Source organism: Prionailurus bengalensis, chromosome B4, assembly GCF_016509475.1.
Source record: "Prionailurus bengalensis isolate Pbe53 chromosome B4, Fcat_Pben_1.1_paternal_pri, whole genome shotgun sequence".
Lineage (NCBI taxonomy): Eukaryota > Metazoa > Chordata > Mammalia > Carnivora > Felidae > Prionailurus > Prionailurus bengalensis.
The window spans coordinates 115,672,382-115,698,679 of NC_057358.1; the positions used below are offsets into that span (position 1 = coordinate 115,672,382).

General features: G+C 36.8%; 1 protein-coding gene and 1 long non-coding RNA gene across 3 annotated transcripts in view; both read right to left on the bottom strand.

Moving 5' to 3' along the window:
* The window catches only part of CEP83 (centrosomal protein 83), a 121,844-nt gene that overhangs the window by 1,948 nt on the left and 93,598 nt on the right, over positions 1–26,298 (bottom strand). For both annotated transcript variants that reach the window (XM_043562117.1, XM_043562119.1), the window contains 4 exons: positions 22,027–22,102; positions 19,063–19,220; positions 17,054–17,183; positions 2,246–2,349 (listed from right to left, as the gene is read on the bottom strand). In XM_043562117.1, the coding sequence (XP_043418052.1) occupies positions 2,246–2,349; positions 17,054–17,183; positions 19,063–19,220; positions 22,027–22,102 (468 nt within the window). The remainder of the gene's footprint in view (positions 1–2,245; positions 2,350–17,053; positions 17,184–19,062; positions 19,221–22,026; positions 22,103–26,298) is intronic.
* On the bottom strand, positions 3,501–10,038 carry LOC122472502. The gene is made up of 4 exons (XR_006294454.1): positions 9,938–10,038; positions 9,303–9,309; positions 8,046–8,051; positions 3,501–3,510 (listed from the first exon to the last, which is right to left on the bottom strand). It is a non-coding gene; the product is annotated as an uncharacterized LOC122472502 (long non-coding RNA).

Consider the following 26,298-nt stretch of genomic DNA (forward strand, 5'->3'; position numbering starts at 1 on the left):
TTGTTTTAGAATGAATTTGGTGGCTTCTTACTTTGGAACACAGTATTATGAAATTGGCATGAACTCCACAGTCTATAAACTTCAGGTGTTCTAAAAAAACAACTGTTCCCATTTGGTAATAATTACACTCAAGAATGTCCAGTGCACGTTATAAAACATCAACAGCCAATTTCCATTACAGAAAAGTCTGACACTTTCTAAATGCTGAAAGGCTACCACTAAAATTAGCTGAACTTGTAAAATTTTTATTTATTTATTTATTTATTTTTAAAGTTTATTTACTTATTTTGGGAGAGAGACAGAGGGAGGAAGAGAGAGAATCCCAAGCACGTTAGGCACTGTTGGTACAGAGCCCAACACAGGGCTCAATCCCACAAACTGTGAGATCATGACCTGAGCCAAAACCAAGAGTCAGACACTTAACCGACTGAGCCACCCAGGCACCCCAAAAAGTTTTTATTAACTTCAAATAGGCCCTACACTGCCACTACTACTGAGTCAATAAGGTAAATTGTCTCTGCTTAAAAAATGCTAATTATGCAGATTATTAGCTATGTTTGTAACGTAAATGAAAATCCAGAATTTAGGCTCAATATGTTTTCACACCAAGAAATCAAAAATCTTGATTCACAGTTCTAGCCACATTTGGGAACTATGCAATGTTGCAAACTATCTTGTTTCAGTATTAAGAACTCACACCACTCCTGGCTACCAAAGCCAGTGACCTTTCCTATGAGTCCCAACCATAACAAAATGCCTGGCATGTGTTTTGGTTTGAAGGGATATTCAGCCAGAAAAAAATAAATAAATGAATAACAAGGATAATGAACTAGGAATATAACAAAAAGTTTTAGAATTCTTTTAAATGTGGGGCGCCTGAGTGGCTCAGTTGGTTAAGCACCCGACTTCAGCTCAGGTCATGATCTCACGGCTTGTGGGTTCAAGCTCTGCATCAGGCTCTGTGCTGACAGCTCAGAACCCAGAGCCTGCTTTAGATTCTGTGTCCCTCTCTCGCTCTGCCCCTCCCCTACTCATTCTATGTCTATCTCCCTCTCTCTCTCTCTCTCTCTCAAGAATAAACATTAAAAAAGAAAAAGAATTCTTTTAAACATATATATTTTATTTAGAGAGAGAGAGAGAGAGAGAGAGAGAGAGAGAGAGTGAGTGTATGTGAGCAGGGTAAAGGCAGACAGAGAGGGAGAGAGAATCCCAATTAGGCCCTGTGTGCTGTCAGCATGGAGCCCGATGAAAGGCTTGAACCCATGAACCATGAAATCATGACCTGAGCCAAAACCAAGAGGGTAACCCTCTTGCACTATTGGTGGGAATGCAAACTGGTACAGCCGCTCTAGAAAATAGTGTGGAGGTTCCTCAAAAGATTAAAAATAGGATTACCCTAACGACCCAGCAATAGCACTACTAAGAATTTATACAAAGGATAAAGGACTGCTGATTCATAAGTGCACATGTACCCTAATGTTCACAGCAGCACTTTCAACAATAGCCAAATTATGGAAAGAGCTCAAATGTCCATCAACTGATGAATGGATAAAGAACACATGGTATGTATATATAATGGAATACTACTCGGTGATGAAATATAATGAAATCTTGCCACTTGCAACAACATGGATGGAACTGGAAGGTATTATGCTAAGTGTAATAAGTCAGTCAGAGAAAGACAGACATCCTATGTTTTCACTCATATGTGGAATTTTAGAAACTTAACACCATAGGGGAAGGGAAGGAAAAATAAGTTACAAACAGAGAGGGAGGCAAACCATAAGAGTTTCTTAAATACAGAGAACAAACAAACTGAGGGTTGATGGGAGTGGGGAGTTGAGGGGGGGAGGCCAAGGAAAATGGAAGATGGGCATTGAGGAGGGTACTTGTTAGGATGAGCACTGGGTGTTGTATGTAAGTGATGAATCATGGGAATCTACTCCCAAAGCCAAGACTACACTGTATACACACTGCATATTAGCTAACTTAATCATTAAAAAAAAAAAAAAAAAAAAAAAAAGCCCAACATTGTTACTCTAGGGAATTGCAAATAAAATGACAATTAGTTACATGTTCAAAAAAAAAAAAAAACAAAAACAAGAGTCGGATGCTTAACCAACTGAGCCACCTGGGCACCCCTAGACATATATTTTGAAAGAAAACAAAGTGTATTATACTCAGAATCAAAGCTCTATAATATTAAAGTCACTACATGGGATATGTATTTATACAAACACAGTACCTATTTAACACCTGGTTTTCTGTTTCTAATTCTTCTCTCTTTGCCTCTAAGATTTCTACTTTCTCCTGCAGTCTCTTCAATTTGTTTTCATGAAGGGATTTTCTCTAGAAAAAAAGAAACAATATGGACAAGTACATTAATACAAAATCTCTTATTTGAACAAAATATAGAGAATGTTTTACTCAACAAATTTTACTTAGAGATAAGTATTTTCAGTGAATACTAGAAGAAAAAAGATTAATAGATAGGATTCTCATTGAAAATTGCAAAGATAATAAGCTTCAGCTGTACAAATATGAATGCCAAACCAGAAAATGGGTATCAATAACTAAACTGCTGCAAATAAAGTATCTAAAAAAGGAAGGAGTCAAATTTTACTAATGAGCTTGCCTGTCACCTGATAAGGAATCACAAGTTCTTTATTTTCCCCAAAGACATGTGTTTTTAAAAAGAACTAAAAATTAAAAATTAAAAGCATGCTTACCATTGACAAATTCCTACCAAAGCAGCAAAAGATCAGAAAGCTTAGATTATGGACGCGTCTCAGTTTGAAAGTATGCCTTTTTAAATATTAAAAAGAAAAAAACCTTAAACTTTACATAGGGAAAATTTTCTAATATGGAAAAATCAGTGTATAATGCAAAAGTAGTACATTAAAAAATTACTTTTTCATTTTTGTCAAGAGGCTATTTTTTTTTTTTTACAGAAAAATACATATAAATGTTGCAACTCACTTAGTAGCTATAGACCTTTCAGGTATGCACAGAATGTAAATATAGAGCAAAATGTGAAACCACAAAGCAAATGCTGATACTGTTACCTCATAGGTCAAGAGCATGGCCATACCACAAGTGCCCCTACCCTTCCTCCTTTCAATCTCTATTCCCTTCTGTCCTCTGAAAAGGTAACCAATTTACTTCTAAAGCTAATTTTGCCTATTTTTGAACTTCATCTGAACAGAATCATAGTCTTTTTCAACTGTTTTACAAATGGCTTTTCTTTCACTCAGATTGTGATATTTGCTCATGTTATTGCTTACAGGAATAGTTCATTGCCACATGTTGTATTGTACTTACGAATATCACATAGTTTAATATATCTACCCAGTCTACCACTGAGGGCCATCTGAGTTATTTCCAGTTGAGAAATAATACTGCACTGGGCATTCTTTCTCATGCTTCCCATTGCTTGCCATCCTCCAGCACCCTAAAAGGTTGCCTCCTGCCTCCCACTTTCTACCCTGGCAAAGGAACTACTCTTCCGTCCTTAACATAAGTATATACTTACATGTTTACAGGTAGTTTAGGACTCTGTCTATCCACCAATCTACCCATATCAAAAAAAAAAAAAAAAAAAAGCAATCATACTATATACTCTTCTGTATATGGGTTTGTTTGTTCAATATGTTGTCTAACTGACTAAGCCATTTTATTGTATGGCACAGTTATTTTCCATTGTTATGTTGTCATCCATATTATAAATATACAACTTATCCATTCTCTTTTGATGAAAATTAGAGTTGTTTTAATTTTAATTTAATCTGAATAAAGTTTCTATGAACATTCCTAAACACGTTTTTGGTGGATATATGTATTCATTTCTCTTGAGTATATACTCAGGAGTGAGTCACAGCTTTAGTAAATACTGTTAGTTGTTGTTGTTTTTAAATTTTTTTAATGTTTATTTATTTTTGAGACAGAGAGAGACAGAGCATGAGCAGGGGAGGGTCTGAGAGAGAGAGGGAGACACAGAATCCAAAGCAGGCTCCAGGCTCCAAGCTGTCAGCACACAGCCCATCGCAGAGCTCGAACTCACGGACCGTGAGATCATGACCTGAGCCGAAGTCAGACACTTAACTGACTGAACCACCCAGGTACCCCAATACTGCCAGTTTTCTAAAGTGGTTCTATTAATTACATGCCCACCAGCAATATATGATACAGCCACTATGGAAAATAGTAGGGTGATTCCTCAAAAAATTAAAAATAGAACTACCATAGGACCGAGCAACTTATACACAATGGAATATGATTCAGTCATAAAAAAGAAATCTTGTTATCTGTGACAGTATGGATGGATCTTAAGGGCATAATGGCAAGCAGAGAAAGAAAAAATGCTGTATAACCTCACTTATCTGGAGAATCTAAACAAACACACAAGCAAATGAACAAGCTCAAAGACATAAAGAAGAACTTGAGGGGCACCTGTGTGGCTCAGTCAGTTGAGCGGCCAACTTCAGCTCAGGTCATGATCTCACGGTCCATGAGTTCAAGCCCTGCGTCAGGCTCTGTGCTGACAGCTCAGAGCCTGGAACCTGCTTTGGATTCTGTGTAACCCCCTCTCTCTCTGCCCTTCCCCCATTCATGCCCTGTCTCACTCTGTCTCTCAAAAATAAATAAATGTTAAAACAAATAAAAAAAGAAAAAAGAAAAAAAAATTGGTGGTTGCCAAAGGCAGGACACAAGGGGTGGACAAAATGGGTGAAGGAAGTCAGGAGATAAAACCTTTAGTTATAAAGTTCCAGGGATGTAATGTACAGCATGGTAACTATACTGTGTTGTGTATTTGGAAGTTGCTAAAAGAGTAAATCTTAAAAGATCTCAACATGAGGGGAAAAAAAGGGTGTTTTTTAACATGTATGGCAATGGATATTAACTAGACTCATTTATTGTGATCATTCCACAATAGATAAAAACATCAAATCATTATGTTGTCCAGCTGAAATTGACATGTATATGTCAATTATACTTCAAAAAAAAAGGTTGTTAAACGTTGTAATAGCCTAAGAAGGCAAGCATAGCAAAATGATTCACATGAGTAAATTTAGTTATTATTCATAGAATTGCTAGAAATAATAGGATAACCAAAAAAATAACTGTTACTTGACCTTTTTTCCAGCAATTTTTAAATTGTACATATTAACAGTTTGATAGATTTGTATTTTTATTCATACACAATTATGTCATATGTGAATGACAATTTTACTTCCTCCTTTCTAATCTTTATAAATCTTTTATTTCTTTTCCTTGTCTTATTATACTAGCCAGCACCTCCAATAAAATGTTAAAAAAAAAATGGTGATAATGAACACACTTGCTTTGTTCCTGAACTTGGATGGGTGGAGGGAAGCATTAAATATTTAATCAATAAGTATGATGTTAGATGTAGGACTTTTATAGGTACAAAAATCCCTTCTATTCCTATTTTAATGAGTTTATCATGAAAGGGTGTTAAATTTTGTCAAATTATTTTTATGTGTCTGTTAAGAAGATTACAATAGTTTTTTTTGTTCCGTTACAGTGTTGAGTTATAGTAATCAATTTTGAATATTAAGCTACCTTACATTCCTAGAATAAACCTTACATTTCATGATATATTACAATTTTTATACATCATGGGATTCAGTTTGCTAATATTTAAGATTTGTATATTTGTTTATGGTATCTCTTTTTTTTATAATGGCTGTGTTGGGCTCTAACCTTATAAAACAAGTGGGAATGTTTTCCTTTCTTTTCTATTTTCTGGGAAAGTTTGTGTTAAGAATGGTAATATTTCTTCCTTTAGTATGTGGAAGAATTTATCAGTGAAGCCAAATGAGCCAGGCATTTTCCCTGCAGAGGTTTTAAATTAAGGATTCCATTTTCTTTCTTTCTTTCTTTTTTTAATGTTTTATTTTATATTTGAGAGACAGAGAGAGAGAGAGAGAGAGAGAGAGAGAGAGAACATGAGCAGGGGAGGGGCATAGAGAGGGAGACACAGAATCTGAAGCAGGCTCCAGGCTCTGAGCTGTCAGCACAGAAGCCAATGCAGGACTTGAACTCATGAGCAGTGAGATCATGACCTGAGCCAAAGTTGGATGCTTAACCAACTGAGCCACCCAAGCGCCCCAAGGATTCCATTTTCTTAACAGATACTGGACTATTCAGATTACCTAATTCTTCCTATATTGGTTTTGTTAAGATGTTCTTCAAAGAATTTGTTCACTTCGTCTAAACTGCACAAGTTATTTTTAAAATATTCTTGTTGTTTTACTATCTATAAGAGGGGCTGCCCTGCCTGGCTTAGTCAGTAGAGCATGCAACTCTTGATCTCAGGGTTGTAAATTTAAGCCCCACGTCGTTGAGTGTACAGAGTACTTAAAAATAAAATCTTAAAAAAAAAAAAGAAAAAGAAATATAGTGATACCCCTTCTCCATTCATCGTATTGTGCATCTGTGTTTACCTGCATACCTACCTATTTTGTGAGCAGTTAGGAAAAAATGAATCTAAGGCTCTATCAATTTTACCAATCTTTTTTTTTTTAAATCAGCTCTTGGCATTTTTAATTTTCTCTATTATATATTTTGTTTCACTGATTTCTGGTAATACCTTGAAGAAGATGATGATGATGATGATGTTCGCAGTTAAATCTATCCACTAAGTTCATAATTCAATTATTGTGTATTAGTTGTAAACCTGCCATTTATTTAACAGTTTTGTTTTCTGGAGGAATTGTCAAGCTTTTTCTGTTGTTTTCTAAGCATATAACAACAAGGTAATTTTAAAGTCTGCATCTGATAATTCCATTTCCCAGATTCCCTATGGGGAGTCTGTTTATATTGGTTATTATTTCTCTTGATTTTCGATGTTATCTTATTTCCTCATGTAGCCGGTATGATGATGATTTATAAATAGCTGGAGCAGCTTTAGGTTTACAGAAAAATGTAACAGGAAGTATAGAGTTCCCACATATTCCCCCTTTCACAGTTTCCTCTATACTATTAACATCTTACATGGGTGTGGTACATTTATTAAAATTAATGAGCCAATTTTGAAACATTATTATGAACTAAAGTCCACAGTTGACATTAAGTTTCACTCTTTGTGTTGTACAGTTCTACAGGTTTTTTTTCCAAATGCATGATGTCATGTATGCACTATTATACTGAATAGTTTCACAGCCCTACAAAACTTCCTATGCTCTACCTATTCATCCCTACTCCCACAACCCCTGGCAACCACTGGCATTTTTTTGTGTCTCCATAGTTTTGCCTTTTCCAGAATGTCATATAGTATATAGAAATTATACAGTATATAGTCTTTTCAGACTGGTTTCCTTCATTTAGCAATAAGTGCTTAAGGTTCTGCCATGTCTTTGCATGGCTTGACAGCTCATTTCTTTTTATCACTAAATAAAAATATCCATTGTATGGATGTAGCACAGTCTTTTTTTAATCCATTCATCTACTGAAGAACATCTTGCTTACTTCCAAGTGTCTGTGTTTTTGTGTGTGTGTGAACATAAGTTTTCGACACATTTGAATAAATATCCAGGAGCATGATTACCGGATGGTATGGTTTGACTAAGTCCACCTTTGTAAGAAACTACCAAAGTGTATTCCGAAATGGCTGTACCATGTTCCAATTCCACACAACGAAGGAGAGCTCCTATTTGTTCCATATCTTTGCAGGATTTGGTACAGTCAGTGTTTCAGATTTTAGCCATTCTAATAGGTATGTAGTGATATTTTTATTATTTATTTATTATAATATTTATTCATGCCTATTTTAAATTTTTTGTTATATATTTAAAAACTGTGGAAATAAAGTCTATAATGTTGTTTTCCCTTAAAGTAGATTTACATTTGTTTCTTGCAGGCAGCTACAAACACTAACAATTTGGGTATATTTAATCTGATTATAAGGACTGACATTATCTAAAGCTACACTTCAATACTTGCAAGGGCCAGGCTATTTTTTCATTCTTAGTCTAAACATAAATCCCTCCCCTTCAGTGTCCCAACCCAAAGCACTAGCATACTTGGATCTGAGATCCTCTCTCCGGCAGATTCTGAATTCCAATTTTTGTTCCCCAAGCTCTGTGAAGTTGTCAAAAGCTTTGCTTCACTTCTCAGCCTCTCAACTCCCTCTTCTAGAATCAGCAGTTTCCTCTAAGGAAAAAGCAACCTCACATGCCATGCTCACCTCTCTCAATTTCTCGCCTCTCCAGGAGCTTGGCCTCCTAATTCTTCACTGCCTTCCATGGAGATATTTTTTTTTAAATACTTTGTCTGATTCTTCTAGTTTTCATATGGAGAGTTGACCCACATATTTCCTAGTTTGTCATTATCAAAAGCATATGCTCCTTTTAGGTATTTTAGTCCAATTAGTAGCATTTTTTTTAAGTTTATTTATTTTGAGAGAGAGAGAGAGAGAGTAAAAGTGGGGCAGGGATGGGGAGAGAGAGAGAATCCCAAGCAGGTTCCACACTGACAGTGTGAACACGGAGCTTGAACTCAAGAACTGTGAGATAATGACCTGAGCCAAAATCAAGAGTCAGATGCTTAACTGACTGAGCCACCCAGGCACCCCAGTAGACATTTTACAGATGGAAATGCTTAATATTTCATTACTGTATGATTGTATAAACTTGCAATCTTAAAATCTGGTTATTTTTCTCCATTTTTATTGTTCATTTAAACTGTAATACAAAATTTTTTATTTCATCACCAAATCTTAAGTATATACACACACATACATATATACACACACAGAGTGCACATTTAATTGGGCCCTATATTAACTATAGGTAATTCAAAATATAGGGACTTCTGAAGGGAATTCCAGTCAATAAGTACCAAATCATGAGAAAGGGCTTTGTAGAATGGATAAGAAATGAAATAGGGAAAATGTGTACTACTACAGGGATGTGGATTTGCCTGAAGGTTCTCCAGCAAGGGACTGATAAGTAAAAGACATTGTTCTGAGAAGTCTGATACAGCATCAGTGTATGTGACAGATTCCAAAGTTTGCCTCTTACAAGGCACATCTGGAGATAAGCTTGAAGACAGGGTTCAGGACAATGCTGTCCTCATCCTCATCTCTGTAAAACAACCAACCACGTACTGAGCACTTTCAGTTGCCAGGAAATAGCTAGAATGCAGTAAAAACACTGGCTGGTTAGTTGACTAAAAGACCCAATGAATGCCTTAGCCTCTATCTCTATAATCATTTCTTTGCATACATTCTCATTACCTTGACCCAAGTCTCCCTCTTCTTCAAACTCACCTGGAAAAACTCAGACCCTTATTAAATACAACTAGACTGCATGCCTGGACCTATGCAACTAAATGAAGTCGGCAAACACACACACACAACTTGTGCACTGTGTTACCTGACAGTCCTTCTAATTTCCCTCATCTAATCACTCTCCCAAACTCTTACATTCCTTCACAACTTACTATGTCTCCTCAGATCTCTGACACCTGCACTCTTCACAATCTGAGCCAAAGACCCAGATTCTTTTTTGCACTGAGAAAACTGCAGCATCAGGAGAAAATTTCCACACATCTATCGATTTATCAGAAATTTATAAACATATATTTTGCCTTTTTTCCAGGTATAATAGATACACTGTGTTCTTAGGCCTTCCACCTCTGAATTGCTGCTAAAGAATATTATCCCTGCAAGTGCCCCCCTTTCTTCTGCATCATCAATTTTCCCCTTGCTACTGAATCACTCTATAATTCACCCCACCCTTAAAAGAACTCTTTGATCTCACAACCCTCCCTAGCAATCACCCCAGTTCCCTGTTCTTTACAACAAAATCCCTTAGACAAACTCTATCTTCCACTTCAATCTGGCTTGTATTCCTTCTATTCCACACAAACAACTCTTGACAAGCCACCAACAATCACTAAAAAGCCAAATGACCCATTTTGGAGGTGGCAAGACAACTGGCTTTGGCATGATTTATGATTCCTTGGATGAGGCAAAGAAAAATGAACCCAAACATAGACTTGCACGACATGGCCTGTATGAGAAGAAAAAGACGTCGAGAAAACAGCGGAAGGAACGCAAGGACCGAACGAAGAAAGTCAGGGGGACTGCAAAAGCTAATGTTGGTGCTGGCAAAAAGAAGTGAGCTGGAGATTGGACAACAGAAGGAGTAAAGATGCTTCAGGGACTATCTGGCGTTTGTGCAGATTTTTCATGAGAGGATTAATAAACTAAGAACTTTTATGTGTCTGAAAAAAAAAAAAAGCCAAATGAATTCCTAGTCTTCATATTGCTATTTTATCATCTTATTCTCAATGTCATTCGATACAGTTGATCTTTCTTGAAGCACTTTTCTTCACTTGGCATCCAGTACCTTCTTGGTTCTCCTACCATCCTGGCCAGTCCTTCTCAGTTTCCTCCTTTTCTTCTCAACTTCAAAATTCCTCAAAGTTCAATCCTCACTCTTCCTTTACTTTCTAGGTGACCTCATTTAATCCCTTTGCTTTCAATACCATTTATGTGCTGATGGCTCCCAAGTCTTTATTTCTAGTCCAATCTTCCTCCCTGAACCCCTGATTCATGTATCCACCAGACTACTGAACATTTCCTGTGGAAGTCTAATCGGGTATCTCAAAGAGTTAACATGTCCAACAAAAGCATCTTTATTTTACTGCCAAACCTGTTCCTTCTAAAGTTTTTCCCACTCTATTTTAACTAAGCACTCATACTCAACATCTTAGTCATCTTTGATTTGTATTTTTCCTGCCCGACAACTATTGTAAACTCTACTTTAAAAATATATACAGAATCTGACCACCATTCCACAACAAGTTCTCTATTCCAAGTCACCATCATCTTTCACCCTGGACTACTAAAAAGTGGTCTTCCCGAGTCCTCTTTGTCTCTCTACACAACAGCCAGAGGGTCTTCTAAAATATAACGCAGATTATATTATTTTTCAATTTAGAAATCTCCAGTGTGTTCCCATCACATTCAGAATAACAACCAAAGAATAAAAACATCATCTGCTCTCCTACTACTTCTCTCCATTCCAGCTACCTAGCTCTCTCTCCTTGTATTCCTTCAACATACCAAGCAGACTTCTGCCTCTCTCTCTCACTTGCTATTCTGTCTGGAACATTATCCCCCCATATATAAAACATGGCATCCCCCTTCCTTTTCTTCAGGTCTCTGCTCAATGTTACCTGAATCAGTGAAACCTTCCCTGACTACCTATTTAAAAGGCATTCCCTTTAGTTTTCTCCTTAGCACACATCTCCACCTGACAAATACTAGTTTCTTTACTCTGTCACCCACCCACTACAACGTAAGCTCCTCAGCACAGTCTCTATTTCTGTATTCCAGTGAACAAAACTACCTAGTACATAGTAGACACTCAATGAATTTGTTGAATATGGCTAAATGAATACAGTGAAACCTTGCAGAAGATACAGCCTGAGCTAGGACTTTAGCAACAGGAATAAAAAGAAATGAGGTGAGGGAAAAAAATGCAAGACACATTGTAAAGAAAGAATTCACAGGCCCTCGTGACTGTACTGGGTTGAAGAGTGTCTCCAAAATATTCATGTCCTTGGAGAACCTCAGAAAGTGACTATAATATAAAAAGAAATTTATTTGGGGGCTCCTGGGTTGCTCAGTCGGTTAAGCATACGACTTCAGCTCAGGTCATGATCTCACAGTTTGTGGGTTTGAGCCCCATGTCCAGCTCTGTGCTGATGGCTCAAAGCCTGGAGCCTGCTTCAGATTCTATGTCTCCCTCTCTCTCCGCCCCTCCCCTCCTCACACTCTGTCTCTCTCTCTCTCTCTCTAAGTAAATGAACATTAAAAATCAAAAAAAAAATTTATATGGTCTTTGTCCTGGGTTTCTAGCACGGACCTCCTAAAATCCTTGGAATTTCCTGAGTGACAGGCATGTCTTTTGTTATTCATAACCAGCGTTTTCAATCATACCTGCATTTATGCTAATGAGGTAACTTCTGGTCGGGGCCCCTAAAAAACTCAAAATGGGGTTGTCATGCGAAAGACCAAGTGATAAAAGACTGGGAGCTTTCAGCCGCATCCCCCTACTCCCCATTCTCCACTTCTCAGAGGAAAGGGGGACTGGAGATGGATCTCTATAAAAATTTTTCAACAAGAAGACCCAGAAAGTACCCAGATTAGTGAACACATTGATTAGCTAGGAGGATGGTACATTCAGAGGGCATGGAGTTTCCATGCTTCCCCTTCTATATCTTGCCCTATGCACCTCTTCCATTTGGCTGTTCTTGAGTTGTATCCTTTATAATAAACTAGTAAATGTAAGTAAAATGTTTTCCTGGGTTCAGTGAGCTATTCTAGAAAATCATCAAATCTGAGGAGGGGGTCATGGGAACCCCCAATTGATAGCCAGTTGGTCAGAAGTACAAGTGGCCTGGGACCTGGCATCCGACATCGGGGCAGTCTTGTGAGACTGAACCCTTTAACTTGTGGAATCTGATGTAGTGTCAGAATTAAACTGCACCGCTGGACACCCACCTAGCTGGTGTCCAGAGAATTAGAAAATTGGCTGTTGGTAAAACACTCCAGAGTGACTTTACCTAGAAAAAGGGTCTTTACAGATATAATCAAGTTAAGATGAGGTTATACTGGATTAAGTAGCCCCTAAATCCAATATGACTGGTATCCTTATGAAAAGAGGGAAATGTGGACTCAGAGACAAGACACACAGGGAGAACACCAGATGAAGACAGGCACAGAATGAAGTGATATGCCTACAACCCAAAGAACACCAGGGATTGCTAGCATCCACCAGCAGCTAGGAGAGAAGTGTGGAAAAGATCCAGCCTTTGGAAGGAGCATGGCCCTAGGGGCATCTTGATTTTAGACTTCTGACCTCTAGGATTATGAGATAATACCTCTCTGATGTTTTAAGCCACATAATTTGCAGTAATTTGTTACAGCAGCCCTCAGAAACCAATAGAGTGATTGCCTACATCTGAGGGAAGGGAGCCCTCGGGGTCAATCAGAGGTTTGAAGCCTAAGTGACAGGAAGAATGACATGCTACTGAAAGAGATGAAGAGTTCAGAGGGGACACTGGCTGTAAGGAATGATTTCAATTTTGACTTTAGCAGTCCAATGCCATCACAGGATTGCCAAGTGGATGCCTTGGTGTTAAAAATATTCCAACACAAAGGAGCAATAGAAAAATCAAAAGAACACTAATACAAGAACCCAACCTGGGATTCCCCTTTTACCACCTTCTAGCCAAATTCAACGAACTCTTCAGTAATCATACTAACCAACCATTTATCTTGGATACCTTTCTTTTCCAGTGGCTTCTACAACACCACACTGTAGCTTCCACCTCTATGACCATTCCTCTACTAAATCCAGTTCTTCTTTCTAAGTCAATTCGATTCTTAGTCCTTTTATTCCTCAATCCTCTTCAAAATCTCAAGTGTCTAATTCTTTCTCTAATCTGAATGATCCCCATGGTGTATATTCCATTATTTCTAGTAATTTACAGAGCACCTTCACCTAAGAGTCTAGGACACGAGTCCAGGGATGCACTGTCATACTTCAGATCTGACACGTGTTTAGTAGAATATACCTTCTCTTTCTACTCAACTGACACGTGTTCTTCACTCCATTACGACAACTCCATCTATATACTCTCAGAGCTAAAACATGTCATATTTTCCCTTTCTTCTTTAGCACCATATCCTGTAAATCTTCTCCTTCAGAATAATTCTAAAGAGTCACCTTTCATCTTCATTCCTCTATCACAAGCCGAAATTCCACACTTCTTACCTCATTTTATCACAAGAGCTTCCTAACTGGCCTCCCTGTCTTCAGGCTTCCTTCGCTCTGATGCTCTTCTCAAACTTTAGGGTCTGTACAGATCACCTGGGAGTGACTATTAGTATTGTTTAGGTATTGCATGTTATCTTCTCCAACTAGATTATATGGTCATCAAAGGCAGGAATTAATCATGGCTTCTATTTTCCTCTAAGTGTATAATAGAATGCTAGGCCACCCAACATATTCAATAGACACTTTAGAAGTTTAAGACTACGGTTCATGTCTTTTCCAAAAAACATTCATAACCATAATTTAACCAAGAATAATTTCAGAGAGATGTACCTTAGAATAAAAATAACAAGTTGTCATCTCAAGTGCCTTAAAAGGAAAAGGACAACTCACTGTGCTCAAACCAAGAGATCTCTCTTCTTACTCACACTTCAACAATGTATAGAGAAAAATATACACAGAAGCCAACAATCACAGAAGGGCATCCTAACTCAAGATACCTGGTCAAGTTCTTCCAAACAAATCAACAAAGTAAAATATCATTACACAAAGATTCTACCTAAAAAGACTTAACAGAAATGACATAAGCTTTGTGCATAGGAGGTTGGAGCTGTAAAGAAACACACTCAGACGTCAATGAGGCATCTTTTCTAGCCTGGGGAAAAAAATAAAGCTGCCACTCTCCAGTTATAAGAACCACTCACAGGAAAGCAACTCTAAAGGATTATGATTTCTGCTCTAGAGTTAATATTTTGTGACTTGCTTTAAGTCTTACAACATAAGAAAGTTATGATTTTTGTCACTTAAAGAACCTAACAAGTCTATTGCACTCCTATGAATTATATTTATATAATCTTAGAGCCAAATTTTTCATATAGAAGCATTATCTTTAACTAGAATGGAAAGAGTCTGACTTAAAGAAATTCACTTCATAGCGATTATTCTGCCACGAGAAATAAGACTCATATGGGTACAATGAAGAGAAAAGCAGTCAAGTATTCGGGAAATTGGGAAATTAAAAGAGTAACAGCGCAGAGAGAACAAAGGATTAAGAACAGAAAGATGTAAATTTTAGTCATGGCACTGAATCTTACTAGTCAAGTAATCTTGGCTACCTACCACTTCAGTTTCCTAATCTGTAAAAACTATCTGAATGCTAAAATTCCTGAGCCCTAAAATTATATGTACTCACAGATTTTTTATAGTATTTCTATGCCACATATATTGTCTATTTTTCTACTTTAATTGATGTAAAGTTGTAAGCCTCTAGGGAAGTGTCCCACGTGGTAAGACAGCTCTGGGTCATAACTACTCACTGAATTGAGCTTAACAATTTCCTATGACTTCAAATCATAACCCACAGGTCACATTTTCAAAAGTGATATGGATATTCCCGATGTTCACACCCATCATTTGGCAGGTATTTCAATAGGAAAAAATTCACCCCAGGTCACAATACTGATGAAAGGCTGTTTTGCAGATTTCTTAAATTATCACCTCTTCCCTTCTTACTAGTTATCTATGATTAGCTGGTAATCTCTCTCACCACTGGATGTCACTTTTGCTCCAACAGAAGTCAACCCAAACTAACCTCAATAGTAATTAGAATCTGGTTTCTATGATGCATAACTCTAAAACCTTAACATAAACATTTCTCTGTGAAAGATAAAATCAGTTCTTATAATTTCTACTGATTTTTGGCTAAAATCTGGCTTCAGATGCTTCTAGGCTTCAAACAGTACTAGGAACCATAAGTGAAATTTCTAAGATCATCCCAAGCCATAAAACACTTCACTGAAATTCCACCAATACCCATGCACCGCTCAGTACTTGTATGGCCAGAAAGAAAGAGAAGCAGCACACACGGGAGGAAATACAAACAAAGACAGTGTTTATATTCAAGTATAAAACACTGAGATACCCTTTTCTAATCTCAATGTTACACTACTTCCAGCATTATGAGAAGAGAAAAGCAATATTCAGAAATCACGAAAGTGGGAAAGCAATGACTTGGAGACTTCTCGTACTGTCACTCGAACTATCAGGATGCATTTGGCAGTTATAGCCAATAACCATAAATAGGTGTCTAGGAACTGTGTCTTTGGTTTCCAAATTCAGAATATGTAAATGATATACAGTTCTCTTCTCTTATGCAAATATGAAAAGCTAACCTTTCCAATAAACCCACAGACATTAAGATACTAGTGTGCCTATGAGAAGTGCCCTACTCTCATCTCAGATGTTCTCATCTTCCCAAAACAAATGCCATTGCTAAATGAACTTATCAAATGGGGACATAGTAAATCATTTATGGTACTTTTATGCTACTCCTCACCCCCAGCTCCATGCACACACCAAATCTTGTTGAAAATAAGCACTGAATCACTGCCACCATGAGTCATGGTTACTGATGGGGCCATGCTACATTCCTTGGGTTTGCTGAAGTAGGAAAGAAGTTGTAAACCACTGACTTAGATGAATCATCTGATTACATTATATCCATGACGCTCTGAACTATTTCCAAGAAAACATATGGAGAAAATATGCCTACAAAGGTGAAACTTAAAAAAGACCACAGCTGGGGCATCTGGGTGGCTCAGAGGGTTAAGCATCTGACTCTTGATTTCAGCTCAGGTCATGATCTCACAGTTTGTGAGATCCTGGGATACTCTTTCCCTCTCTTTCTCCTGCCCCGTGATTTCTCTCTCTTTCTCAAAATAAACAAATAAACATTTCAAAAAAATAAGATCACAGCTGCGGTAACTATCATGGCTACTACAGAAGTCAGGGGGAAGCCTAGTTTCTCCTGTTAGGGCAAGGAGATACTCACTCCTATATTCTTGAGTTGGAAATAAAAAATCATTTTAGCCAAAAAAAAAAATGTTACAAGTATTAGTTAAGCACAGTTGAAACAAACCTAATCATCCTGTAAATTTAAGTGCAGAATGAGTTAATAACTAAGACTTATAAGGGCTGGTCTAGAAACTTTATCAATGAAAAAACACTGTGGGAAAATGCATGACAGCTCTGAAAAACCGACTTGAGCACAAAATTTAGAAATAAACCTGTTGAACAGTTTGCATTTTCCCAATTTATCCCTGCAAGGTTGACAGCAAAATGTCATGTTTAAATATCAAATTAAACATACACTAAAATCTCAGTTTTAATTACATTTTATTCTCCCAGAATAGTTAATTATGTTTTACTCTATAGAAATCACTTTAATAAGAACCACTTGCCTTTTTCTGGGCAATTGCAGCTCGCTGCAGTTTTTCTTTAGCTTGATTATACTTTTCTTCTCTGTCAGTGAGACGTTCCTGAAATTTATGCTTTTCTTCCAACCACTGTATCTGTTTCTCTTCCAAAGTCCTGTCAAAAGAATGTATGCAAAACACAGACGGTAACTCTTAAGATTAAATAGACATTATCCCAAGTAGAATCAAACGCTGTACCTGCTTCACCACATCCTTAATTATCCAACTACAGGCACTCTTGCATGGCCAAGTATTTGCTTATACTGAGTACTTCTCTGAGTACTGAGTAAATGGTACTCAGTACCATTACTGAGTACTTCTTCTGAGCCAGATGCTGTGCTTAGAACAGTGTGTGTACTATGTCATCTATTCTTCACAATAACCCCTTGAGTTAGGGACTACTATCATCTCCATTTTACAGATGAGAAAACTAAAGCCTAGAGAGCAGTTAATGAATTTGCTTAAAGACTTACACCTAGTTAACAGCAAGACCAACACTTGATAACCAGCTTCGAATCATGATAACCACCATGCTATAAAAACTAGATCTAGCATGGGTGATGGGTACTAAGGAGGACACTTGTGATAAGCACTGGGTATATGTAAGTGATAAGTCACTAAATTCTACACCTGAAACTAATATTACACTATATGTTAACTAACTAGAATTTAAATAAAAACTTGAAACATTAAAAAAAAAAAAACTGGGTCTAATAAAGCTGGTTAAAAATCAACCTAGGTATCAAGTCTTAATGCAGGATGTTTTCAGACTAGACTAAAATTCATATAATGATATTTTAAGGTACCAAAACAACCTACATCTTTAAAGCTCTTCTGCACACTTTGCATAATTTTTAGTATCATTACTATATATAGGCAGTACAAATGAGATTTATAAATCCTGAGACATCAGGTTATGGTGCCTAAGGTCATATAGACTTTAAGTGTTTTAGCTGGGACCAAAATCATGTTCAACTGACATGTCATCCAGCTATTTTCTGCCATGTAATCTTATGAATAACATTCAGAAACCAATGATCAATTACTTAAATTTGCTAGCTAAGTTGTCATTAGAATGCTTTTTGTCTTAGAATTTTAAGTGCATTTTAATCAAACACTTCAGGTTCCAAGATATAAATTTCCATTTTTTGCAAAATAATTTGGACCCTATGGAATGTCACAACACATTATGGACAAATAACTTGCTTACTTTCTTTTCTTGAAATTCAACTGCATGTGTGAAACCACAGACAGTCTTAAAATATGAAATAATGAAGACACTGAAGGGAGAAAATTTTATTTGGCAAAGTAGCCTTCAGAAGAGAAAATCTGAAAAGAATTATGTTTTGTAGATTCAAACAAAAATATAATACTAACATGAAGACAAAGCAAATACAAAATAGCAGTTTTCTATCATATCTAAACAAAATTTTCCAGAGAATGTAAGATCTTGAACATCACAAAAATCATCTCCTTGCCAGTTTTCTATATACACTGTCTACTAGTAATAAATTTCAAGACCAAAAAATATAAACAAATAAACGAGCTTTTCAAAGGGAAAATCCAAGGTATTATAGTTCTAATTCTAGGAAGTAAGTTTTGCATATCACAAAATTTCTTTCTGTTCTCTGGCATTCAGAAGAATAATTTAGATATTTGGAGTAAAAAATGTATTAATGTATTGGTTTACTCAATGAATAAAGAAGGGTTTCTTTGACGGTTTTCAAAAGAACACGGTGGACAGGCAGAATTTGTTTAAAAAAAAAAAAAAAAGTCTTCTGCCCTAAATGCCCCCTTTTTTAAACAATTCAAGAGTCCATAAAGGTCATTCTCTAGAAATAGAAAGTACATTACCTAATACCATTGTATACTGTCAAAGGGTATTTGTAACTAGCTCCCAAAACACATTCAACATTTGAATCGTCATTAAAAGAACTACATATAACATAGCAGAAAGAAGAAATAGTTTGTACATAAAAAAGAGCAAACTCTACCTTTCAACTTCTAGTTGTGCTTTCTCAGCTTGGCTTCTTAAATTTCGGCATTCCTGTTTTAACCTCTCTACCATTTCCTTCAGTATTTGGTTTGAATTCAGCAACTCATTCTCTGACTGTCCAAGTGAGGTCACTTGGATCTGCAAACTACTGATTTGCTTAAAAGAGAAGAAAGAGAAACATACAGCCACGTATGCAATAACGAACGTATGGGAGAGGCACAGGATTGTAAGCATCTTCCTTCACAAATCCTCCACCCCACTGATTTGTCCTAAGGACACCCGGAAATTAAATGATAAACTGCAGCAGCATTAGGATCCAATAGCAAGGTATCATTGCCTAATATAACCAGAGTCTATCAAGAACCCTATTCCTCAATCCACTAAGTCCTCTCCTCTTCCTCCCAAAATAAGCAGACCAGATGAGCTACTGGGAGTAGGGAAAAGGACTGTAAGAAGGGGAGAGTAGGGGAGTGAGAAAGGAGAATGCAACCATTAGAAAGTCTCCACTGAACTTCCTCTACCTCCTAGGAAAGAACAGGTTTTAAAAGCTCATCAGCTGGGAAAGCTGCTAAGGGAATCTGTTCTCCCATTCCCATGTACCCTATGATCAGCAACTCTTCTGGGAGTTCTGCTTTCTAAATAGTTTGGAATCATTAATACAGAAAGGATCACTCTTACGTTGTTTTTAACTGGTTTCTAAGCATTCCATATACCCAGTGTTGGGTGGAAGAGAGATATTCTAAGAAACCTAATGAATGGCAAGGCTTCCTTGGCCTCTAGAGCCATTTATCAAACCATGAAATGTCACTCATGCTTTTTCTCCATCCTAATGTACTTTTATCTGGGAGTATATTTTCTCATGAAAAGTAACTAATTATCTAGTTAAAAATTAACAGGCTAGGAAGATAAATGGTGATTTTTAGTTATATCCAAATAATCTTCATTTGGAACACAGTTATACCTACTTCCTCCACGAGCAATTTTACTCTTTTTTGGGGGCGGGGTGGGGAGCACAAGAGTGCACACACAAGTGGGGAGGAGGAGAGGGAGAGGGAGAGGGAGAGGGAGAGGGAGAGAGAGAGAGAGAGAGAGAGAGAGAAAGAATATTCCAAGCAGGCTCCACGCTCAATGCAGAGCCTGACGTGGGGCTCAATCTCATGACCCTGAGATCATGATCTGAGCCTAAATCAAGAGTTGGTCACTTAACTGACTGAGACACCCAGGCACCCTCATTTTGCAAATTAACAAATCTTCACTTTCTTTCACCTTTTCTTACCTCTTAGCCATTCTCTCAGAGGAGCTGGAAGCACAGAATCAAGAGACTCAAGAGTCAAAAGAAACCAGATTCTTTGGGCAATAAATTAAATAATTCCAGCCCTTCCTGGTGGTGGCAAAGCCAAATAAGACAGGACTGTATACAACCAAAGAACAACTGACCAAATAAAGTAAAATGATATGTCTCAGATTTCTACTTTAGAATAAATTTCTCCAGGAAGAGCTACTCAGTCTTTATTTAATTGGAGTTATACAAATTAAACCTGTAATACAATTGATTGAACAAGTAACCCTCAAAGAACTTAATTATTTCTCCACATCTAACAAATGACAGCCCAATGCCAATGATACTAGATCACTTCTCTCAGAGTATCAAACACTATGTCCTCCTAGCTGAGACTTAGAAACCACAACTGCATATGCAAAGCAATGCCAGCTAGCTTGCAAGGATAAATCCCAAAAATGGAATCCTCTTTACTTCATAACTTTAAACAAAAAAGAAAATAGAATCCAGGAAAGAACACTCTTCCATGTTTTGCCCATATAAGTTTTTCTTAAACCCAAATAACTTCAATTAAAATATAAATTTCCTTCCATAAATACAACTCTTAGATTTCACATTTCACAGGGATATAATAAGAAATAGTTCACAGAATAAGCAATATAAAGTTACAAGTCAATCCCACAAGGAATTTAAAATCTAGATGATCTTTCTAATCAATTTTTAAATTCAGAATATTAAAGTAGTGTTCCTTAAACTATAATTTAAAAAAATTCATTATGGGTGACAGCATATAAAGACCTCAAGAAAAACAGCAGTTAGCAAAACCAGCTTACTAACTAGAGCTTCAAGAGGTTTAAACAATTTTATCTTCATCTATCAACCTCACCAACACATATCAATGTAATGATTATATTTTCAGAATACTGATATAGAAAATTCCAAAAGATTCAAACAACACACAAACAACCCAAGTACCCATCCACAGATGAATGGATCAAGAAGGTGTGGTATATACACAAGATGGACTATTACTCAACCATAAAAAATCTTGCCATCTGCAACAACATGGATGAATCCAGAAGGTACAAGGCTAAGTGAAATAAGTCAGAGAAAGACAAATATCATACAATTTCACTCATATGTGGAATTTGAGAAACAAAACAAAGAAAAAAAAGAGAAAACCAGACGCTTAAATACAGAGAACAAATTGGTAGTTGCCAGAGGGGAGATGGGTGAAACAGATAAAGAGGATTAAGAGTATACTTAGAGTGATGAGCACTGAGTAATGTACAGAATTGTTGAATGATTATACTGTACACCTGAAACTAACTGAACACTGTAGGTTAATTATACTTCAATAAAAAAACCCAAAACTTACACACATACACATTCAAAATACAGATTTAAAGAAGCACTTAAAAAAATAAAAGCAAGGCGCGCCTGGGTGGCTCAGTCAAGCGTCCAACTTTGGCTCAGGTCAGAGATCCCCCAGTTTGGGAGTTCGAGCCCCACGTCGGGCTCTGTGCTGACAGCTCAGAGTCTGGAGCCCACTTCGGATCCTGTGCCTCGCTCTCTCTCTGCCCCTCCCCTGCTCACACTCTGTCTCTCTCTGTCTCAAAAATAAATAAAACATTAAAAATAAAAGTAAAAAAATAAAAGCAAAATGTTTGCTAAAATCATTACCTGTTTCAGGTCAGCATTTTCATTTTTTTCTTTCTCTGCATTTTCAATATTCACAATTTGTTGCTGAAGTTTTAACCTAAAAATGACAACCCAACAAACACATTTATTAAGAAACCATAGTTCCTATATTTCAATGAATTAGACAATCATTTTAGAGTACCCGTATTGACACCAGGTGTTGTGCTTGTTAAGTGGCAGATAAAAGTTTGATAAAGATTTTGACTTCAGGAAGGTGTGTTCACATGTAACTAAGATGTATCAAATTTCTGCTTTTACTGTGGAAAAATCTACAAACTTCTGGCATAGAGAAGATGAGAAATCAAGTAGGTCTAGGAAGACGAGACTACATACATGGAGATATAAATTTGATGGGTATGATTTTGATAAACGCGGGGAACAACCTGAACAGCCTTTGGTGGGAGAGTGCATAACGTGTCACTAAGGCATCAGAAAGTGGTCTAGTGCGGGCAAAGCCATGTCTGTGATCACACAGCTTACACAATGCTTTCACCCACACTGCTACCTCACTTTCACTTACCAGACTTGGAGCTCCTAAATGTATCTCTAATGCCTATTAAGTCTCCCTGTTTTTAACTGCAGTAATTTCTCACAATAACTCCATGAAAGTAAGCAAAGTCATCTTTATTATTTCAATTTTATAGATAAAGAGATTGAGGCTCAGGCCCAAATCACATAGCTACCAAGCGGCCAAATGAAGACAGGACCCAGGTCTTCTAACCCAAGTAAGGGTTCTTCTCCTACTTATTATGCTGCAATTTTACTGATTTAAGTTGAAAATTTAAAAGAAAACTATCTAGTACAGGACACCATAGTGTATTCTATAAAATATATTATGAGTTTTCATCCCTGAGATGAATGCTTATACAATGTGTGTCCTTTTCAAAGGAATGATACATTTTTAACCAGAACCTTAAAACATAGAGCATCTCTGGTAACCAAATAACTAACCTCGTAAGAAAGACTTTATGCTAATAGGATAGGCCAATATGTGATAGGATATGCCCTCAACTGCTACCTTTTTAAAATCCCTCAAACATTTACCTCAAATATAATTCATTTGGCATTTATTATTTACACTTTGGCATTATTAGCATGTCTTATCAACCCAGGTAGAACTGCTTATTGGAAAGACGACATTCTCAAGAGCCTAAGGCTGTGCTTGAAATGTTAACAAGAATTCAATAAATATTTGTTGATGGAATGAATGAACCAACCCAAATCCTGGGTTAGACACTTAAATGTGTAAGGTGACTGGACAATATGACACGGAAGAAACCGTAAGACCCAATGCTTCCTAAGATATTTACATACAAATGCTAGAAACAACGGATCTAAAGGAAAGGGGAGTCTTGCTCTTACTTTGCTCCTTTAACAGTACCAGTCATACTCTTGTTTCATAATTCCAGCTACATTTTTACTCTCCGAAACTTTCTCTGCATCTCACCCTTAAATGTTTATGGATGTCATTAACTCGGTGCTTCTAGGTCACAGAGTTAATAAAGATTTCTTTCTAAAAATCATGAAGACAGAAACAGAGGAGAAAACACTGTGGGTCCTAGCTCAGGTCCAGAGTTAAAAAGTTAGGTCCCAAGTAAATCTTAGCTCTGGTCAAGATTTTGAATACACCTGGCAACAGGAAGAAACAAGATCCTGTTAAGAAAGCAATGTGGTCTGAATGCTTTCTAAATAAGTTACGTAGGTATGAAAGGAAACAATGCCCTACAAACAAAAATTGAAGCCAAAGACTATCATGAAAACATGAAAAGTAAGAACATCATTATGGCAGACTGTAAGAGGTGACAAAGTCTTCTCCAGTTCACTTCGCTAGAGTTGTGCAGTGTTAGAATCTACAACCCATATGGCAGTTTTTTAGAAGAAAATTAGTCCACAATTTAAGATCATTACAATTAGGATTGTAAGGGATTATGGAATTTAACATAAATAAAAATTAATAGAGATGATTAGGGTCTAGAAATACATTCAGTGGTCTTAACCTCAGTAACAAAAGAGTTCAGTACAAATTCTTTCAAAATGCAATGCTGCAGACTTAGGAATAAAGTACAGTACCTCTTTTGATGAGAAAGTTTTGACTATTTAAGGTAGGTCACAACAAATCAAAAGAAATCAAGTCTTAAAGTAGAACTAAAAAATACAGAAGAGAGTGCAATTAACTAACTTCCTTCAGGGTATCAGTAAAGGCTACATAAGAGAAATGCAATTTGAGCTGGACCTTGAAGGCAAAATAAGAGTCTGAGGTAAAGAAATTAAAGACATAGATGAAGAAGATAATCAGTGAAGCAAGACTCTAGAGGAAGCAAAGGAGATGGGAATCAGAACACTTGAGACGTAAAGGGAGAAGGGATATCTTCATTAAAGTAGAAAGGGAGGAGAGAATAGATGAGGATAGAAATTCTCAGATAGTGAGAAGTTTAAAGAATTTACATCTAGGAGCTTTTGCTCAGGTACAAGTGAGAACATAGGTAAACAGTGGACAAATAGATTTCAAGCTAAATGGGAGGCAAGGGAGCCAGGTTAACAGAGTGGAAGAAAAAAAAAAAAGTATAAGAACTAATTTTGCTATCCGTTTGACTATCAAATTTTAATGCCTTCAGTAAGATTGAAGTAGATAAGTGGAAAAAAACAGGTATTTGAAATATCAGTTCAAAGGGATGACAAGGTCCAAGAAATGGCTAAGTGTGGGGGCTGCTAAAGTTGAATAAAGATAAAGAATATAAGAGTTAAGATAAACTATAAGGCTAAGGTGGATCAACAATATGAATGGTGTCGTCACAAAGAACAATGACAAAGGATAGAAAATAGTAACAAATTGAGCTAGACAGAAGTCAAGCTCTTCATTGACTGTTGGGGAACATCTTATAGGTTGGTCACTGAGAAATAAATAGGGAAAAGATGGACGCAGTGAAGACCAAAAGCAAAACCATTTTAATCCAGTTAGTCAAACAATTGTCTGGAAGCAAAAGTGGGTTCACAAATATGGATTTTCCTTCTTGTTCCCTAGTTGCAGGACAGACGAAGGTAAGAGTAATTCCACTTAAAAGGGTTGCCAGGACAAGGTCAGGTTTCAGTGAGGGCATATTTTTTTAAAATGTGGAGACTGTGGGGAGCCTGTGTGGCTTAGTCAGTTGGGCATCCGACTTTGGCTCAAGTCATGATCTCACAGTTTGTGAGTTCAAGCCCTGCGTCAGGCTCCTGCTGACAGCTCAGAGCCTGGAGCCTGCTTTGGATTCTGTTTCCCTCTCTCTCTGCTCTTCCTCTGCTCATGCTCTCTCTCTCTTTCAAAAATAAATAAAAACTAAAATAAAATAAAATAAGGAGACTGCAATACATATACATATATATATACATATATATGTATATAGGTAATGGGATAGATTTCAGAGGCTACAGCAAAAATTACTGAAAGGAGAGATTTAATGGATTGGTCATGAGGAGAAATCAAAAAATGAAGGATGAATACGTTGTTGAATGAGCAACTATGAGATCAAGTACTTTATATTTTTAATGTAATTATGGAAATAATCGAAGCAGAAATTGTAGACAGACCACAGGGCCAAAGTACAACAGAGAACGGAGCTGTAGAAAAGTTGAAACAGAAACAATAAGAATAACAGTGAGATGGAGTCATTCCAAATTCTCTCTAATTATGATGATTATTGCCTAGGTTTTCTGTGGCAGGCAGCTCATGTGTGTCATTTCAACATTCAACAAATATTTACTGAGTACCTACAAATGCTAAGCCTAGTCCTAAGTGTTGTAGATACACCAGAGAATAACAAAGACAGAATCCCTATCCTTAAGGAATTTACAGTCCAATGGCACTATCTGATTTTTTTAATGATGGAAATGTTCTATAATTTGTACCATCCAATATGATAGCCACTAGTTACATGTGGCTATTGCATATTTCAAAAAGTACAACTGAAGAACTAAATTATTTTTTTACTTTTATTTTTTACATGTTCATTTATTTTAGAGAAAGAGAGAGAGTGGGAGAGGGGCAGAGGGAGAGAGGGGGAGAGAGAGAGACAGAGAATACACTGTCGGCGCAACCCAATGTGGAGCTTAAACTCCCAAACCATGAGATGATGACCTAAGTCAAAATCAAGAGTCAGACACTAAACCGACTGAGCCACCCAGATGTCCATAATTTAAACTAATTTAAAATTAGATTTAAATAGCTATTTGTGACTAGTAATATCATATTAGGCACAAAAGGTCTAGTGTAACTTC